This window comes from Aplysia californica, unplaced genomic scaffold, assembly GCF_000002075.1.
Source record: "Aplysia californica isolate F4 #8 unplaced genomic scaffold, AplCal3.0 scaffold00006, whole genome shotgun sequence".
Taxonomy (NCBI): Eukaryota; Metazoa; Mollusca; class Gastropoda; order Aplysiida; family Aplysiidae; genus Aplysia; species Aplysia californica.
Genome location: NW_004797276.1, coordinates 813,152 through 833,978, shown reverse-complemented (window position 1 = coordinate 833,978; position 20,827 = coordinate 813,152). Strand labels below are relative to the sequence as shown.

Below are 20,827 nucleotides of genomic sequence, written 5' to 3'. Positions count from 1 at the left end.
TTGCAAGATATCATCAAGGAAAACAGGACATCACACATTGTTTCTACCAGTAGCGTATTAGAAAAAGGGTAGACTGACACAACTAACAAAAAAATGCTAGGAAAAGAAGATGATACACACATTATTACAGATAGAAAAGTCAAAAGATATAACGGTGGTTCCTCCTAATCAACAGCATCTTACTTGTGATAAGTCAAAGCCAACAATGGCACACCTAATCAAAGGATTTTTTTTTAATCTCTTAAAAAATTATACTGAAATGAAAATCATTTTAAATGAGACCTGCATCCTAAATTCTAATCTAAATAAACCCCCAGACTTTTATGTGCAAAAACCAAAAAAATTCACAGAAATCCCAATCCCGTGGCACTAGTAGGAATTTACAAAACCTTCTCACTACTACAATAAAAAAAAAAACCTTATCCAAAAAGAAAAAGAACTTAAATAAACTTCTGACATAAAACTTACTCACACCTACACAAAAAAAAAGATTAAACATACAGAACAAAAATGCTTAGAAAATGCATGCCTTTGCGGGGGAAAAAAATGGGTAAGGAGAGTTAAAAAATACAGAATATATGTCTCATACGGAATGACCAAAAGGACTGAAAATTTTGGTCGATGAAAAAATGTATGAAAATTATAATTGGCCATGCTAATGAAATAAATAATATATGAGCTAAAAAAAAAGTAAAACATTGCTAGCTTTATAACCTGTAAAAGAAATTTGTCTGTTGACAATTCAATACTACAAAGAAAACCATGCAAGAACCTCTGAGTTTTCCTAAAATCTACACATTTGGGGGCTGCCTGAACAACAAGCACTATTTATCCAATTTTGTTCTGTCATATATGTAGCAATAAATAAAGCATTTTAAAAATGGAAGCATGCTTCCGAACTGACAGAAAAATCCTATCTATGAAATAAGAGTCGGGGCCTGTTATAGCTCAATAAAAAAAAAGGTAAGGGCACAAATCTTTCAGACACAATTTCCAGCTCTGAACATGTTATTATAGTAGCTCAATCATGATCTGTGCATGATGAAATGCACCATGGTTAGCCTTAAACACAATTATAGTTAGTGTATATTAACATAGAAAGGACTGGTTGGTTTAGTAAAAAGCCGGAACAAAGAAACTGGATTATAAAAGAGAGAGAGAGAATAAAGAATAAATGTGTCATCATCATCTGTTTATTTTTTGATTCGTACAGAGAAAAAGGTGAGACCTAAAATGTTTTGTAATAATTCATCACCACAGCAAAGTGAGTGAGAGGCGTTAACACTCATCTTTTCACAAAAAAGATTAAGGTTAGAACTAAACAGGAATGTTGGAACTAGTCACCACTTGAAAGTAAAGTAATTTACACACAAGGTCATTATTGTCAGACCAATATAGAAATAAAAATAGTTAGGGCTCATATAAGCAGTTGATAAAAGATGTCTGAGCAAAGGTAGCTGAGTTTTTTTCCAGTGCTAACAATAAAAGCTATTCAAACTACACTAAGTTCCTTCGAGCTCAACCCAAGGATGCAAAACAAGAAGTGCAGCATTCCCTACACAGTTACAAAAGAAACGGGGAAAGAAGCATGCATTGGAGTCTGCGTGAGTGTGATTGTGCATGTGTGTGTGTGAGTGTGTGCGGTTCATTACTTCATATACCATGACTTCAAAATAGTCTGCTGCTTGACGAGTTGCAAAACTATGAATTAAGTGACCATGAAATTTGGCTTCTCCAGCAGGTCTCAGTGTTAAACTTCTACCAGTTCAGAAAATCAGAGGTTGTTAAAATATATTGAAAAAGAGGAGAGAAGCCTACAAAAGCAAAGGTCTTGCTTACAGGTTGAGGTGATACAGGCTGAGGCGATTCAGACTGCTCCTCCTGCCAGTCAACATGAGAAAATATTTAACCAATAAAAATACAAGTAGGACAAACTTTTACATTTCACGCAACCCCCAAAAATTATTTTCTTTGTACAAAATTCTCAAAATCTCTTTAAATAATGCAGACATAATGGTAACCCATTTGTTAAATTGGAAAGACTCAAATTTTGAATTTCATTTAAATTACACAATAAAATTTGTGTTTTGGTCAAATAAATTGTACATGAATAGATACTTCATTTCAATTACTGCATATGTCCCCAAATGAAACAATCTCTAATCTTTCAATGTGCAAGTTCAAGGACCAATTTAAAACTTAACTTTTATCTCAGCTTCTTCACCCCTCCCAAACACATTCAGCGACACAGCGTTTGATGAAATAATAAAAAACACGTTAAAAGGATGTTAAAACTACTTCGGCAGAACTGAAAGATTGGACATTACAAGATGAGAGGGCAGGTGGTAACTTACACTCCCTACGGAACATTCGGAGCCAGTCTGGGCACTTCCATCTACAGGTTAAAAAAGAAGAGAAATAGTACAATACAAGCAAACATGCAAAGAGAAAGCATTCTTAGTATGGTAATTTTCAAAAACTCAATACTCAATGCCATCAAACATTATTACTGCATAACCTCTAATAACATTTTAATATTTATATTGCCACAATAGAAGCAAAGAAAAGAAAAATGTACAGACCAGTGTTATATCAAGTTAGACTGTCTATCTACATCTAAATCTAGTAGGCTTGTTCAACTAACATAAAAACTTTCATGCCACTAAAAGCTAGCAATATCTCTCATTTCCCAGCCGAAATCCTCAAACAGTAACCGCAAGAACAAACAGGAGTCACACTATGTAAACCCATACCCTCTAACCTTATGCGTGAAAAAAGACCAAAAAAGGACTGGAGGATTCTTTTTCTTTTATTCGACGCAAGAAGTGAAATTAACTGATTAAGTAGTCAGATGCTGACACCTGTAAAATAGCCGACTGCAAAGAAATCTACTGACTTCCTATATGCATCAACAGCGAATGCTGAAGGAACAACCTTCAAGAGAACATTTTCTGACTTGATGTCAGGATCTGATATTCTTTTCCTTTTATCACAGCAGAGAGAAAGTACAGGCAGAAAAACTGCAAAAGAGAAGAAAAAAACATAGCAAGAAACTTTCAGAAGTGAGTGCTCTGTGCCCCTGAGGTTGTGCAAATGGTTTAGGTACTCACTGACCCACAATACAACGATTCATTCAGTGGTGAACATATACACATGCTTGGCTAGCTTAAGATGACAAAACTTAACCTCATCAGCAAAGGTGATGACCACTTAAATTACCCCCGCTCCCCCCAAAATATTTGATTTAAAAAATTGATGAAAACTTTCGTCTGCACATTTTATTCGGACCCTTTTTTGTCTTTATCTCCTGGCAATCATACAGTGCTTATTTCACTTAAGACTAAGAAGATTCCACAAACCATAAAATTAATGTAGGCCACGAATGTGACAAACAGGGATTGGTGTCATTTACTTTGACCTAAAATAATTTATTGGAATATTTCTGATGACACTTAGTCTCCTAATAAGTAATGTCCCTCTGATCACATAGTAGCATAGAGTCAATCCAGCAACAAGAGCAAGGACAGTTCGCTGCCACTTTGATTTCAGCATTAGCCATCAAATGGTTTTGTGCTCATAATTGAAGAGTACCACCCAGCATTTTAACACTTCAATCTTTGCTTCAACCTATCACTTTTGCATGACCCAATCATTTGTGAAGGCTCCCATACCTTTAGAATAAACAGTTTTAATATCTTTCGAAAGTGCAACTACAACAACATGAAGACCCACATACACACAGACACACTCACAAACATGCAGTCAGGCACACTTCACTTCATGCTAGCAGAGAAAGGACTTCTGAGCATTACAAGTGCACGTTCATCATACAAAAGTTAAAGCCCTAAAACTCTATTGCTACAGGCAAAACTTATTAAGCAAAAGTGTTATCTGACTCTCTCAAGACTGATGTTTGTCATGAATGTATCAGTCAAGAGTCTGCATGCCGTACAGAGTTAGTAGAATCAAATGATAACCTACTTTAAACCATATTATCCTGGCCACTGAAAGACAAACATGTGAACCTGATAATATACAAAACACCTATAAAAGACTAAACCGAACAAAAAATTCTTGAAAAAAAAATAAAGCATGAACATTCTCCTGTCAACTGCTCCTAAAAAATGTTTTGTGCTGGTTTAATTTACCATCTATCGCGATACAGATGTCTACTATTAGTCCCCAGATGTGGAGAGTGGGTGGGTGGGAGAGGGAAAATGTAAACTACAAATGCCAAAACATTAATAGTCCTTCTGATGACCAACATTTTTAATGGGGTAAACGACAGTCCCAAACCTGTTTTTACGCAGAGGGAAAATGTAAACTGATCCTTGTCATTAGTCTGTATAAACTAGTAGACTGTCAATAAGACACGGTGTCAGACCAGTCTCGCAGTCGACCATCAGTAGACCAAAAACATTGCAATGGACTCTCAACTAAACCAGCACCAAATTTTTAACACTGGACTAAGTCAAAAATGTTGAATAAACTGTTATTTCACAAATCTTACTTCCCACACCCAAAGTTTTAAAAATGTGGGAGCATTAAAAATGAAATACTAGGCATTATTGAATAAACTAAGGGGGTTCAGTGGCTGAACAAGTATCATGTTGGCCTGTCAACCCAGAGATCTGGGTTTTCATCCTTGCCAGGATCATATTTTTTTTTTGTGTGTCTTCTAAACTCCTAAATCCTAGAGTAGGTAGAATTGAACATCTAGTCTTCTCAGACAAGGGTGAAAGATTTCAAAAGTCCCTTGTGCAAGTTTTGCACATTAAAATCCCTTAATGGTTCAAAAGAGCTAAAAGAGTAAGCTACCCACCATCCAGACAAAATTAATTCCAACCCAAAACTGAAATCACAAGATATTCCCTTCATAGTGCTGTCTCGAAAATAGCAACTCATTAAAAAGAGGAAAATGCTAACAAGATGGAATAGAGGAGAACTTTATGTTTCCTTACCATCGTCTAGGCTGAAAGTGTCCCCATCCTCCGACTGCCCCCCTAGCAGCCCCAGCTCTCCCAGCAGACGAACATACGCCGGGCACTGCAGGAAATCTTCATAAAACTGACAGTGAAGGATCTGGTACACCTGGAGAGAAATGAGGAGTCTAAATGATACGACAATTTAAAAGTCAAAGTAAAAGAGTGGACTTTCACTTAACTTATAATAGAAACATGACTAATGTCAGCACCTACAACGTACACTTACAGGATGACAAAAAGTGCAACAGAATACCAAGAGACTTCAAGAAACTTTAGCAAGTTGCACTAAACAGTCATTATTTTTCCTAAGAAGGGCAAAACGACATGAAATTCTACGTCTTGCAACAATTCAATATGTTGATAACACTTATACTGATTTTTCAAAAACCATTATAGTCATACTACCATTCATTGTTCAGTGGCACTCACTCTTGCTTGGACGCTGTCGAAAACATCTTCAGACATCATTTTGCTTTTCAAGCGTTGCACTGTGTACTTGATGATGTGAGGTTCAATTTTAAGCTTCACAGAAGCCTGTTAAAAGATCAAGAGAGACTGGTGAGCCAAATGTGTATGGTAAAATGCACTATACAGGGAAACCAGAAATTCATAGTAAAAATGTGTGCATTGGTTTACAGCAACAACAAAGATAATCAATTTAACCCTTCAAGCCACAAGCGCGTATATTTTCAGCAGTGCTTGTACCTCCCACCATCCCAAGAGCGTATATTCTCAGTTTCGGGGGGTACCAAAGTAGCACATTTCTTAAAATTAAAGAACCTAATTAAACTTTAATTTTAATAATATTTGTTCATTTACCTTTAAACATTGTTGTATGTTATTATCTAAATCTCATTACAAAGGTATGACATCACTTTTATTAGAATGCATGCCTCTTTTTCTGAAATACTGCTGTATTGGCTGGGACAGGGGTTAGGAAGAGCACAAAAATGGCTGGGGCTGGAAGGGTTAAGAATTCATGAGCAAACGTGAAACACCCCCCCCCCCCCCCAAATCCCCCCCTGAAAAAGCAGTTCACTGTAGAAATATTTTCGCAATATAAAATAAGAAGCTGTTCAAACAAGATTGACAGACAAAAATATACAAAAAGCACAAGTATATATGTCCTCCAAACGAAACATTTACCATTATTTGTGTACAAAGCAAAGTATTTAAAATTTCAATAAACATTGCTTTTAACTATGAGCAAAGAGTCAGCTTTATCATGTTTACTCCTAACAGTGTAAAAGACAATATTTCTCTTTCAGCAATGAAAACATGTAGGCAACAAAATAAAACAAATATGAAAATCATTTTGTACAAAAATTCCTACCTTATCAGATAAATACTGATCATAAATAATAACAGCTAACTTCCTCAGGGACTCAAGATCTGGCTCCACAGCAGTCTCCGAGTCTTGAGTCTGTTTCTGCATTTCAGAAATTTGCTGCTCAGCAGCTGCACGGAAGCCCTGAAAGCCAAATGACACACAATCATCACAGCAGTCAACAAAGGCAATCACTAGCACAAAAAAACAAATTTTATATATCTCCTTCTTCTCCACCGCATCGCCCTTGAAGACCAATACCTGTCATATACTGGGCCATCCTGCTTAGTTCCTCTGCTGGCCCGTACAGCTTCTCCTGTAGTGGTATTGGGGTTGGTGACATTTCCTGTCTTTAGGCTCTGTGTATCCTGCATTGCTGGCGGATGTGCTCCACAGCTTGGTCTGCTTCTTCACACTGGCATCTGGTGATTGCCTTGTGCATTACGTTTTTAGTTTAATTCTTGGCGGGACAGCTCATGGTAGTTAACTGGTGTCTGCGGAGTTTGTTACAGCATTTTTATGAGGGGTTTTTTTTCTCCTGGATAGTTGATGATGTTGTCCGGTTGTTTTTTCAGCGCACCCAGCTTTTGCCATCCAGTTCACCTGATTGTTTCCCTAGATACTGCAGCTTGATCCTTAGGCATGGAATGTCCTCTATTGCTTCTCGCAGCCTTGAGTGGTTGTCGGCAGTGATTGCCTGCAGTGTTAACACGGCATCTGTCAGGAAAACTAATTGGTTTTGGGGATCCCTCACACCTGTTTGACACATGTATAAAAGCCTCCGCCTCTGCACTGTAGCTGGTACAATGACTTTCAAAATGACAACTACAACATAGAAATCAAGAAGCTTTCCACCATGAACTCCTCTCCTATTTACCTCAAATCCAAGCACCAACTTTGAGTTATCATACAGCCAGCAAATATAGGCATTTCCCCCCCCCCCCAAGCCTAAACTAAAGCCACGAGCGTTATTCTTGCCGGAAGGTCAAAATAAATGTGTGGATCACCAGTATCCAAGAAACAATAGGAACATAACTATTTGTGATGTCTTCTTTGAGACTGTGGCTCGTACCATAAAAGTGTTCTAGAAATCCAGCCCCCTGTGTAATAAGAAGTGCTAAAGCTAAATAGCTGACATTTTCTTTTGTAAATCATTAGCTAGCCAGACATTCAATTTCACAAAGTCCAGAGAACAGCATTAAAACACCCACTCAGCATAAAATGTGAAATATGCTCTATAAAGTCGTGTGCTGGCTGTATAAAACAAAATGATAAAAATATCTTACCTCTACATTCAAGTAGAAAAACAAATATTGTTCTCCACCTCTGCTCTTCAAATACTCTGAGGAGAAAAGGTAAGACAAGTGAACTTAGAAAATTATTAAAAGACATTTTGTTTACTTTCGAATGGACACATCCCAAACTGACTTGGTAAAAAACAGCAGGCAGTGAGCGACAGCGGGGGCTTAGTGGTTACATCACTAGAGAAATAGTTTTGAAGGGAGTAAAAGGTCAACTATAACAATTCATTCTCTGGACAAATTCCTGCAGCCAAAACAAGAGATTCAACATGCACAACAGGGTACCAAAGAACACAAATACATGTAACAGTTGAATATGCCCTTATGGAAAATTCAGCATACTCACATCAATATTCAATATTAAATTAGAGCATTATCTCAACTTGATCACCCTCTCTATATCGGCCTTATAGATCTTAATCTGCTACATAACTTTTGCCATTCACTAACTTTTCATGGTTCATAGAAAAAAATAATTACTTGTTGCAAAGATTGGCTTTCATTGACAACTGGTACCGGTACAGAAAAAACAGAAAGGATTCTGGAATAAAATTTCACTTTAAAAGATGAAGTCAGAGTCAAGAAAAAAGACAAAATTGAGTACAAGACAAGCTCATTAAAACAGATAATCTTTTGTCTTATTGAGGAATAACAAAGAAGATACACAAAAACAAAATCCAGCTCTCAACATAAGACAAGCCTTCACAATTTCAAAGGGCTCATAAGCATAGTGTGTAATACAAAAAACAAAAATACAACAAGATCAACCCCTTTTGTCTCTGTTTGCTGGAAATGTGTAAATATTCTCTTCCAAAGGTCATGGTTTAACTACAGTATGAAAAACAGAAAACCAGTCCAAACACTTACCAATAAAGCTTTGAAGAGCAATGTTGTTATTGAAGATGTCATCTAATGAGAGTACATACAAGCTTTGGTACTTCAAAAAATCAGGTTCCTGAAACACCAAAGTGTGGGAGGGGGAAAAAGAAGAAAAAAGTGTGTAGCCATATGGTTAACAAACTAAATACGCACACAGAAATCCCATCATAGCTTGAAAAACTATCAAAGCAACAAATAGAGCTACTTAGACAGCAGTGTTTTGCTTCACAAATGGGGTACCCGATGAAGAGGCCGAGTGCCCACCTCAGAACCTAGAAATTGGGTTTGAGGGCTTCACAGAAACATCTTGATGCAGAACTTTCAGCCTTTTCAGCAGTATTTTATGGGCTGAAAGGGAAATCACCCATAGAAATTACGACATTTTACTTCTACAGCAAAACAAAAATTAACTCAGTTTTCACTAAAATACACCAATAAGAGGGAAGTTTTGAAAAAAAAAATGCAGGTCTCGTGAACACAAACAAAAAAAATCTAGAATTTATGACCACATTATCCCACCACAGGAATAGATAAGTCAACCATAATATACCGACTGACAGAAACACTCACGTCAATAATCTGTTCTGTGACAGGTCCATCCTGCAATCGACGTATTCTTAAATCACAGGTATCACGCAGGAACATCAAGCTATTCAAATTTTGCTTGACAGTCGTGTCTGACGAGAGAATGACAACAGAATTGTTACATGCAATTCTAAATGAAAAGCTCACATGGTAGTGCATAAAGGCAGGCACAAAAAACATGCACGCACACATGCACGCACGCACTGACACACAAATGCATGCACACAAACAGGCACACATGCACAAACACACACAAGCACACAGACACCCACACACAGCGGCTAGCTTAAAGTGTTTTTGCTTATTTCAGACCACAGCAATTTGCTCGTTTAGATAAAGTAAACTGGAAGTATAACTTTGGGAATAGAAAAGATACATATTACCAAAATTTCTTTTCTAAAACCTTTATGAATGATACTTAGGGGTACACTTGTAAAAAATAAAGGTTTTATCAAATTTCCTCATCATTTTTTTTACCTTAAAAGAAAAAATAACACAGCCATATAATTGAGCTCAGCACAACCAAAACCTTTCCATTCCTCCACACTCAATTTCTAAAAGTATAACCGAAAAGTCATTAAATTTCAATGCTACAGGTGCTCTTACCGTCACTGCCCCCAGTGTCTTTGGAGCGCCACCTAGCAATGTCCGAGTCCACTTTGTCCCTTACTGCCAGCAGCTCCTCCATATGATCACTGGACCGTATCACAGTGAGGAAAGTCTCAGGGGTGAAAGACGTCTCATAGCACTGACAGAAAAATGAGAAATTGACAGGCTTTCCATTTTTCTGCATGGAGTAAATACCTGGTGACCTAAAGGGTTTTTAAAAATTTTAGTAAGAGTGTTACGGCACTTGCAACACAATAATGACCTAAAGGTTTACAGAGATAAAACGGATTTAAAACAATTTAAAACCTACTTACTGGAAAGATAGAAAGACAACACAAAAAATCATTGCTTTAAAAAAAAATAAACAGTTCCTCACCTCAGAACTATTTTGTACTTAAATAAAGAGTGACTTTCGACAAAATAGTTCTGAGGCGACATTTCGCTGAACTATTGAACCTCATTACCAGTCACTTTCTCAAATATTAGTATTACTATTCAGGACAATACTATTAGACAACTTCAGACACATTACTAAAATGCTGCCAACAACCAAGGAGAATGAACGCAAAAAAATTATAAATCAATTATTCAAAAAAAGACAAGTAAATGACAAGTACATAAGAGCACAATCAATTTCCAATGTTCTTGATTTACTTACCAACCATGCAATATACTGGTTAATATAATCTGGATCAGACAAAAGGTCAATAGTTGGTAGGAAAATTCCATTGACTAGAACCTCCTGGAAAACAAACAATAAAAGGTTGACATTTTAATCAAAAGGGCCTAAAATTATATCAGAGAAAAAAAACTGTCTATATTTCTCCCACAATGAAATGTCAGATTAGAGGTACAATTCATATATTCTTATCAAAGACAAGACACAAGAGGAAAAAGTCATGACTTTCATTCATCATTTCTAAACACTGCAGGCCTACAGTACATGTGATCGGGAAAAAAGACCTAAAATACCAAAACCAAATAAAGAGACCAGCACTATTTCAGTAGGAAGAGCTACTTAGAAATTCTGCATGGCCTGGACAGTTTTCTGACTCACCGATTCAATTGTAAACAAATGCCACCCTGCATGCAGAGTTCATCACTTACTCTAACTATGTATCGGAATGGCTTGTTGTGGAAATCTTCAGTCGGCAGTAACAAATACAACAACACTTCACTCAAATCTTGTAAATATTCTGAGGAAAGAAAAATATTTAATGTTATATTAATATTGAACATACATGTATCAGTAAAAGAAAGAGAAATGGATTAAATCTTTTTTTAAAAAGGAAAGGACAGTGTGTTCAAAGGGAAAAAAATCACAAAAAGAAATATTTACGAAGCACCACTGTCTTAACTGAAACAGACCAAAAAAAAAGAGACATAACTACTCTCCAACAACTACTGGTCATCCAAAAATCAGACATGACACACAAACCACAAAAAAGATGGTATACCTTTCACTTAAAGCTTCACGCTAAATCTGTTTCAATCTATTATTATCCCACTACATAACAGAAACTGAATTATTTTGTTTAGTCAACTTAAGTGTCACAACACTATGGCCTCAAATGTGTCACTGCTTACGTCGTTCTGCTTTGGGATCAAGGCACACTAAGTCTCTGCACATGCTGTTTTCCATCTCGACTTCCATGTCAAAGAAAGCACTTTCAAGGGCAGCTCCATTATCTGAAAAGAGGATAAAAATGCCACAGTCCTTTCGTAACCTCAAGAGAAAAACAACTCACATTAAAAATGAAATAAAAGAATCAAATATATTCACACACTTGAGAATACATTTGTGAGGCTTTAGCAGACAATAGCAAAAAAAAAGTTCATTCAACACTTATCAGTCTTTAAAATAAAAGAAAGAAAAGCACTAAATGTGTACAATTATCTTTCTATACGTACCAATACAAACACTGAAAATCAAAAGCACAGTAAAAAATTTGCAACACTTACATTTACAAACAAGGAATTAGAAAGGTCTAGATCAGTCAAAAACCGTCAAAGTTTTGAAATGCATGTGCAATTAGCACACTGTAACTAAATCTACTGAGATCCATCAGAAAGGATTCATTTCCTTCCTTTTCAGGATAAAAAGATACCTAAAAGCAAAAAAAGTTTTCGAATGTCTTAATAATTACGTCAGCAAGCAACCATCACCTTCATTTTTTGACTTTGCAGTTTTGTCCGCTGCTCGTCGGTACAATCTGATATGTGATGCAAAGTCATCCACTAAGCGTTGTGTGAAGTAAGGCATCCAGTCAATTTCTTTGGACCTGTGATATAATAAAACATTTCAAAAACTTGAATTATCTGTAACACTGACCACATAAATGTCTCACCAAAAGAACTTGTGCTATATATGTGTCACAAAGTGGTGACCCAGGCATTCGTCAATTTTGGGGCAAGTGAAGTTATTGGAATTTTTAAAAAGGCTTGTTCATCTGTCCTGCTTTCGATGAAAAAATACTCATCTATTATGAATAGAATTCGAGATATTTGCAATTGAAAGATGTAGGGGTTGCCTGGTTTCAGAGGTAAAATTGGTGAGAAAATGGCCGCCAAAGTTAAGGGACTTCAAAAGTTTGAGAGTCCCTGGAAACTGCAAAATTACATTTCTTGTGCCTTAATCAACGTTTTTGAGTAAAATCCCCACTGGGATGTGTTTTTGAATTAACATAAAAGGTGTTCAGCCCCAAAAAAAAATTCCATAAAAATTGTCAAACGAGCAGAAAAATGCTGATTTCTTAGAATTCATAATTTTGACAAATGCCATAAAAGTAGGTAACAATAAAGGCAGAACCAAGTACATGTAGCAAGAAAATAACTTTCAGACTTGTCAACAGATTTTGCATAAAGCTATTGGGTATATTCATGAACTATACAGTTACATCAAGGGTATCCAAACACATATCAAGAACAGATAGTACACTAAATACAAACCTGTTTGAAAAGCTGATTACGACTTTTTGTGCACATTGCCAAATGTCTACAAGGAAATTGTCATGGTCACTGATCTGCCTGTACCAAGTCTTTATATAGTCGCGCACCGTGTACTCCAGAACCTGAAACATTTTCATACAACATTTATCTACCTCATTCCTTAAATCACACCAAAACAGACCAAACAAAGGGTAATATTATCGTTCATGAATCTGCAAGAGGAAATCAGTCTCAAAATTTGTTTCATCTTGCATCAAATATTGGTGAAAATTGAAGCTGGATAAAAACCTAAAGTCAATGACAAGTTAGTTGTTTCAAGATTAAAATTATGAAAATTCTGTTAGTCTGTGTTTTTCAGCAAAGATAATTTACAGAAACAATAAAGAGAAGTGAACATAAGTAATAATGAAACAGGAGTCTCTGGTACCATTAACTATATTATAACGTAAATATTGAAGAACCAGCCTGAATTGTCCACAAAAAAAGGATGGAAATAATTTAGCAATTACCATACCTCCTTCAAAACATCATCGATCACGCTTGCACCTGTCATTCTTTTATCAAAGTTTTTTATTTTTGTAGTGGGTTCCATCGACTCTTTTATCTGCAGGTGGAAAAAAAAAAAAAGAAGAAGAATGATGTACGTATTTATACTTTTCAGTAACCTTGAGAGAACAATAAAACAGCACAAAATGTTCCAAATACGATCTGGGTAACGCCACGTCAAAAAAAATCTGGAAGAAAAAAATGATCCCATATAATCAATTGAAATTTCCCTCCTGTCAGGAAATAAACTACAAAACTATCTCTTTTTGTTACCAGGTCATGAATACAGTGCGACTCTTATGGTTTCCTTCCCTTAAATGCAGTTTTTGGGACACCTGAATAGACATATAAGGGTCTTGAACATCTAGCTCTCACTGGAAAAATTAAGGGCAAGCGAGGCAGGGGTAGACCCAGAACAACATACTTAGGGAACCTAAACAAATGGGTTACTGGGAAAGATCAGGGAAACGTAGCTTTTTTGAGAGCATCTGAGCAAAGGAATGAATGGAAAACCATGATCGCCGATGTCTGTCACAGATCTGGCACTGGATGATGATGATGATGAAATCTATGTAAACAAAATCAAGGGTAACACACGCAATACACAAGTAAAAGATGAGCCACTAGTAAAACAATGTCTGACATTTTATTAAATTATCTTTGTGAAATCAGCATGTTTGCCCTCAATGCATCTCTACAACCATGGATGCAATAACCTACCTTTTCAAGACCTTTACTGACATGACATCTTCCACTAACATCATCATGCTTTTCTTCATTAGCCATTGCTTGTTTTCCGAAATGAAACACAATGACAAGACATCTGAAAAGGACATTTAAAGAAATGAAGTCAGGAAATAAAACATACAAAGTCTAAAATATCATTGAGGGCAACAGATACACAAATGTTTTAAATATGATCTTGGTAATGCCATGTAAAAAAATTGACCAGTAGCATTCAAATAGAAACACGAGTGCTAAAAATCTTTGATGTGGTTGGTCGATAGCAACTGCTGCATGAACTGCCACCGAGTAGGTCTTTTCCGGAAAATGGAACCATATCAGAAACGAGTAAGAACTATGTTTTTCGATTTGTTTAGCGTTATTTTAATTTTTAAAATATTAATTCATTGATTAATATAGATGGAAAGTATATTTCGTTGAAATATTGAATGTTTTATGGAAAACAGTTAAATAAATTGCTATGAAAAAGATTTTTTTAAAAGAGGAACAGGAGGGTGTTACCTACTCCTCAGGGGATTTTACTTGTTAAGGTAGATTCAGAACACTCATTGGTATGAAATATTTGGCTACTAACCACTTTACATAGCATGTGACATGTCAGCTAACAAGTGTACTACAAATAAAAACGTGATTTTTCTCAAAACTTCATTTTTCAGGTGTTGTTCAACAGTTGGTACATCACTATTTTACTATTTCTGGAGAAAAAGTCTTCAAATTTAGCATGGGGCTAGCTTCTCCGTTTCTACAAACAGGGATAGACTCACAATTTTTGTACCTTACTTTCTTTTTACACCTTGATATTTAGGAGTGGGCGGGTGTATTTTCTAATAAAAATATAAGGTTCACTTTGATGGCTTTGAAAAGTACCCAAAAAAAGATAAATTAGACAATCAAAGGTTTTCTCTATGTACAACTGTGTCACTAGAAGATATTTCAAGTGGAAAAATGACCAAAGAGTGAAAGTTATAGAAATGGTGATGTACCAAAAATGTACTTTTTTTTTTCAAGATGGCCACCATCTCCATGGTAATGAATAGGTCTGACTAAACAATACATGGTTGAATCGAAATATTGGTAATAGTAGTTTTTTAAGAAAAGGATGGATTTTTTTTTTTTTATGTTAAAAAAATGTTGAGCTAGGCATGAAAAACATGAAGATGAGCACACATCACAGAAAAATCTATCTAACATAACATTTATAAATATCTCCTTTTTTAACAATCTCTTGAGATCAGAAGAAAAAAAAATATTTCAAAGCCTCCAGTTAAAGAGAAATACATTTCAAGCTTGAACAACAATGTCATCTTCACAACACATTTCTGACTTACCCTGCACAAAAAGCAACAAAATACAGACTCAGGAAAACAGCCAGTCCTCCGAATGTGATAAAGAAAAGGCAAGAGCCAAGGATGACCCACAGCCATCCATTCCCAACGACCTCCATCTAGAAAACAAAAATAGTTATAAATAACAAAATATTTTATAGAAAAAAAATGACGTAATACAAACATCACAATCAACATAACAGTAAATAAAGAAAGCACACAAAAAAACTGTCTTCACAGAGGAAGCCATGCCACTTTCATATCATCTTAATGCTCTATATGTCACATACAAAGCAGTGTGACTTACTTTAAAGAATGTCTTTCATTAGATGTACTCAAAATGATACAACGGAGTCGTTAAATAATTCTCCTAGGGTAGGATTCCAATGTAAATTGGGAGATCGTTTCAGATGAAGGTTTGGAATATCGGGCTCTTTCTAGAGTCAAAATCCTTTTCTACTGTCAATCTGCTGCTGTCAAAAGAAGTGTACGACAAATCATTTCGAGTCTACAAATATACAAGAGAATGATGCTGTCGGGAATAAAAACAAACAACATCATGCTACAAATGTTTTTTTCAGAGTGTCAATAAATAATTTAGAAAAAAATTTAAACAGAGAACAGTAATGGTTCACAACTTTAAACAATGTTCTCCCCTATAAAACACAAGGACTGTTCAAATCAATCCACCCGAGAATGAGCACTTGGTCATTGATACTCCACTCTCAAATCCCCACAGAGACAACTCTGTCATTACCAGTTCACCCTGACATTTAAAACATAACTGACATCAGATTTTCTTAGTTTTCACTGCAATTCGCAAACTTTTTATATATTTATACCACAACCTCCAATTGGTTCCTTGTAATTTGAATGACAAATATGCAAAAAATACTGTCAACTGATCTTCACCTCTTGTTCCAAGACAATAGCTCTAAATCTATAGACATGGATCAACTACAAGATTTTCAGTGTAAAAGGCTAGTCAAATGAAGATGAAGAGAGCGATTATCATATTATCATGATTACAAGATGATAAGTTGATACTAATTCTTATAAAATCATTTACGGTAATAGCAAGGAGAGTGACTCTGAAACTAAAAATTCCAAAGTTATTTACAACAGCGTTGATAGAAAGCAGGGAGAAGATATCAGCTTCAACTTACACGTCTACTGGACCTAATAGGCCTACAGAGAAAGGCATTTCAGTAAATTACAAATGATATAATAAAAATACAGCACATTCTTTAAATATTGTTTTTCAGGCGTATATTCTGTGAGTTTGAAGAACTTATTTACCTGGCTTTCACTTTCTTTCTGTTCAAATAATACTTTATTTAAGAGCAAGGCACCTGGTCGGAGACACTACAGTGTAATTTTATCAGTCAAGAAATAAGTGGGTGATCTGCTAAAGTAAATTAAATAAAAAGTTAAAACTTGAAGTTTTGCTCCCGGCAAGATTTAACAAAGGATCAAACTGACCTAGATTAACCATTACAAATTTCTGTAAATTTTACTGTAATGACTCCCATGAGCAGATGTATTGCTTTCAGGGGCTAAACATGCGCACTTTTTTTTACCAAACACACACTACATACAGACAGTATGATACAGTGACTAAAACAGTCACATAGGCTTTCAAGAAAATCTCACATCTAATTGCAAAAAAATAAATTTTAAATTATAGGAAAAAACAGGGTGGGGGATGGATGCCTCCCTGAAAACCTCTCCCCATTCTTTTTTTAACCTTGAAGGAACTATCCCAGAGCCCAGATTTTTTTAGGTAAACTATGTGCGAAATATTAAGTAATTAAGTTCAATGCAATAAGGCCTAAAGTTCTAATAAAAACATGAACTATTTTAAAAAGTAATAATTTGCAATGGATAAATATGTTTAAAAGTAAAAGGGGCAAAAATGAACAAGGAAGTGCTAACATATATATATAACTGTAGGGTCATCATCAATGCCTTTCACCCCTGTGACCGAAAGCAAGACAAACAGAGACGTGTGTGTGTGTGTGTGTGTGTGTGTGTGTGTGTGTGTGTGTGTGTGTGTGTGTGTGTGTGTGTGTGTGTGTGTGTGTGTGTGTGTGTGTGTGTGTGTGTGTGAGAGAGAGAGAGGGCATAATAAATTAAATAAGAAACCAATACTGTTGAAAATCCGCCCCCCTGCCGAAGTTGCATACAGCCCCTGTCACACACAGACCCTGTCGAATTTGCCCCATGTGGGGGGTCGAATTTGCACTAACCCCTCTTAAAGTTACCCCAAGTGAGGGTATGCAACAAAATCACGATTGGTTGAAAATTTAGAATGAGAGTAAAGAACATTCTAATAATTAATCAAGAAGTACATCTAGAATGGCTGCTTTACACTTCTAGAGATCTAGACCAAGATACTCTGTGTTCTTTCATAAAGGTGGGAGCAGTAGTATCGGAACTTTTACAGCGCTACACGAACCTGTCCCTACATAAACAGTTATCATAACATATACTGTCCATGCCATACACCCACCAATGACGGTGCTTAGCATTGAGACATGAGACATGAGTCGAGTGTGTGAATAAATAGACAGCAGGACCCAAAAACTTAGCCAAATGAAATGACTAGATCTAGATCTAGGACTAGGCCAGGCAATAATAAAACTAACACTACGGCAGTCACACAGTTACATGATCAGTGGTCATAAGTCGTACAACGAGATCTATATATATACATATATGTCTACTTAGTGAGTCTAGTAGTTGGTGCTTTTTCAGTAGTTCCCACCCCCCAATTATTATGGCCACCTCTATTCTCACCGCGGGTGAGAATAGCGCAGGCGAGTCTTTTGGCTATTCTCACCCGGGGGGCGTTCACCGTTATAGACTAGGCCAACCAGTGAAGCGTTCACCCTGAACCACAGAATTCTACACTGTGATAACAGAATTGTAGAACTCTGTGCCGTGAACAAACGTTCTAGATCTATTACTACTGTTAGTGTTAGTCTAAAAGCGTGCAATTTTGTCTGTGGGCAGTGGAGAGAGAGAAAGAGAGAGAGAGAGAGGAGTAGCGCGAGAACTTCCAGGCAAAACAAAATGGCGACCCGCGTAGTTCGGCTCGATTCGGAAAGTTAAATAGCCGTAGCATCTTTGTAGTTGTAGACGACCAAATTAATTTAGTTTTGTTTTTTAACATCATTTTTTAACTTTGTTTTGGTCAATTTGATCGTCCGCACCGATAGACAGTATTCAGAAAGAGACAGAGAGAGAGAGACGGAGGGGAGGAGTAGATCTTGCGAAAACTTCCAGGCAAAACAAAATGGCGACCCGCGTAGTTCTGCTCGATTCCAAAAGTGAAATAGCCATAGCATCTTTGAAGATGATCAAATTAGCTTACTTTTGTGCTATAATGTAATTTTTCTTGGCTTTTATCAATTTGATCATCCACACCGATAGACAGTGTTCCGAAATGAGGAAAAAAGGTCTTGTTTCACACCGGGTGAGAATACCCTACGCTGGCAAGTCTCATCCGGGGTGAGAGGTAGATCCTATTTTTATTCTCACCCCGGGTGAGGATAGCCACTTCCAATTATTATTCAATTCGCCGGGTTTGGCCAAAAGAGTAGGGGGGTTTTACGGGGGCTTGCCCCCCCCCCCTGACCTAATAAAAATATGGTGGGGCGGGGGCTAATGCCGCAGTGTTGCGGTCCCGTTCCCGGAAGTCGACTCGAAAAAAAAGCTGACTGAGTTGCCAGGGTGAAAGAGACCCATTTTTGACAATTTTTCGGCATTATTTTAATGTTTTTTAGAGTGCCGAGAACAATTTTGCCTCTAAAAACTGTCATTAATCATTATTTTATCAAATTTAGCAGGGGAAAGACTCCCATGCACCACCACCCCCCCTCCCCTTTTGCGGGGAACCCCTCTCCCCCCCCCCTTTTTTTGCACGATCCGTTTTTGTTTTTAAAATTGTGTTTTGGCTATTTTAATGTGCAGTTTGGCATTGAATGCATTGAAAATCTTGGCCAGTATCGTCACCTCGAAGCGTGGTTTTACTGTACCCAACTGACAACAAAGGACCGCGGGACCGCAACACTGCGGGCATGCCCCCCACCCCCACCCACCCCTGAATTTGGTGCTTTTTCGGTAGTTCCCACCCCCCTTGAGCCTGACCTACATCTAGAACTAGATCTATACGTTTGATTCGCGGTGAGCTAAGATATCAAACCTAACAACTGCAAAACATTAAATTATGGTAAAATTCAGGGGGGCATGCCCCCCTGAAACCCCCCCTCCTACTCTTGTGGCCCAAACCCGTGAATAAAATTGCGGGGTAGGAACTACCGAAAAAGCGCCCTGAATTTTACTGTTTTGCAGTTGTTAGGTCAGGTTTGATATCTCTCGCTCGCTGCGCATCAAACATATAGATCTAGATCTAGATCTGGATCTAAGCCCAATAAGGGGGGTTGGAAATTCCGAAAAAGCGCCTAGAATCTAGTAGTTAGTAGAGGTCTAGTAGTGTAGAATAATATAATGTTATCTTTTAGTAACGTGTGGTCTGTTGTGTCGTGTGGAGTGTGGTAGACCAGCCAGTTGTCCAAATCTACAGCCTTCACATTATCAATCTGAAAGCAAAATCAACTACTTGAATTGAACTACCTTGTGCCCTTGTGTCCCGGTAACAATTGGCCACAGCACCTCTTCCTAGGCAGTAACAGAAAAGATATGTCCAGCCATGATCATATCAGCACACCAACTTGTCTGTTGTTTACAGAGCTGGACAGTCAACAGCCGCCATGTTTGCTGACAATTTATGTTAGATCATCGGTGTTCAATCAAATCCCGTCTCACATAAGAGCACGGCTGTTACAAGTATTTTCATTGGCTAGCTTTATATCAGGGGGCTCTACTCTAATCTAAAGTGGAATCATACCTGCGATGAACTAGCCTTCTGGCCTGTGGATAGGCCAGACAAAAGTGGGCGTCGCCGAAGCGGAAATTTGTTTGTTTTTAAGAACAATCCGTTTTTATTATGTTGCGTTCATTTACTGGCTGGCTTACATAAAGTAGGCCCAGGCAGAACGATCTGCAAAGATACAATGCCATTTCTGAGGATTTCTTGAATGAATGGGTTGAGAGTTGAGAATGATAATGATAAACCAGACAGAAATTATGTCGCAGATAAATTAGGGCCTATATTGTTTATTATTATACCTTATATTGAGTTTAGGTTGTACAGGAGGACTTAAAATTCGACCGCCTTCGAGTTCAAAAGAATCGCTAATGATATTGCCCTTGAGACCATGTATTTAAGCGGTACACTATCAGATGTCAGAAAAGATCTAGATCTAGTAACTGTTGATCTTATAACGTTCTTTGAAAGCACGACCTGTCTCTCAGATTTTATCTACTGCTTGACTGACCAATCTTATGTCTCATTGTGTTTAGTCATCATAATAATTATATGAGGCTTATCTTAAAATTAGCCCTTGTGACCTGTTAATCTATCTGTTGGTCGAATAGCCTGTCCGTAAATCATGCGTTTATTATCGCCTTTCTTTCACTTTTCTTGTGGAATAAATGATTTTGGCATATATA

The 20,827-nt window shown here is 36.9% G+C and overlaps 1 protein-coding gene across 3 annotated transcripts in view; it reads right to left on the bottom strand.

Annotated features, from left to right (window-relative positions):
• Positions 1-20,052, bottom strand: part of LOC101849808 (sorting nexin-13) — a 37,162-nt gene extending 17,110 nt beyond the window's left edge. Inside the window, exons 1-18 of one of the 3 annotated variants that reach the window (XM_005089411.3) lie at positions 19,889-20,052; positions 15,254-15,369; positions 13,902-14,004; positions 13,150-13,239; positions 12,636-12,757; positions 11,853-11,968; positions 11,274-11,375; positions 10,794-10,882; positions 10,345-10,428; positions 9,684-9,825; positions 9,063-9,169; positions 8,481-8,568; positions 7,599-7,654; positions 6,319-6,456; positions 5,415-5,519; positions 4,962-5,091; positions 2,355-2,395; positions 1,840-1,881 (exon numbers count right to left, since the gene is read on the bottom strand). In XM_005089411.3, coding sequence (XP_005089468.1) covers positions 1,840-1,881; positions 2,355-2,395; positions 4,962-5,091; positions 5,415-5,519; positions 6,319-6,456; positions 7,599-7,654; positions 8,481-8,568; positions 9,063-9,169; positions 9,684-9,825; positions 10,345-10,428; positions 10,794-10,882; positions 11,274-11,375; positions 11,853-11,968; positions 12,636-12,757; positions 13,150-13,239; positions 13,902-14,004; positions 15,254-15,369 — 1,671 coding nt within the window. In that variant the 5' untranslated portion in view covers positions 19,889-20,052. Of the gene's footprint in view, positions 1-1,839; positions 1,882-2,354; positions 2,396-3,981; positions 4,005-4,961; positions 5,092-5,414; positions 5,520-6,318; positions 6,457-7,598; positions 7,655-8,480; positions 8,569-9,062; positions 9,170-9,683; positions 9,826-10,344; positions 10,429-10,793; positions 10,883-11,273; positions 11,376-11,852; positions 11,969-12,635; positions 12,758-13,149; positions 13,240-13,901; positions 14,005-15,253; positions 15,370-19,888 lie in introns of all 3 variants that reach the window. The other 2 variants (XM_005089413.3, XM_005089412.3) reach the window with 2 other exon arrangements.
• Positions 20,053-20,827: the final 775 nt, after the last annotated feature.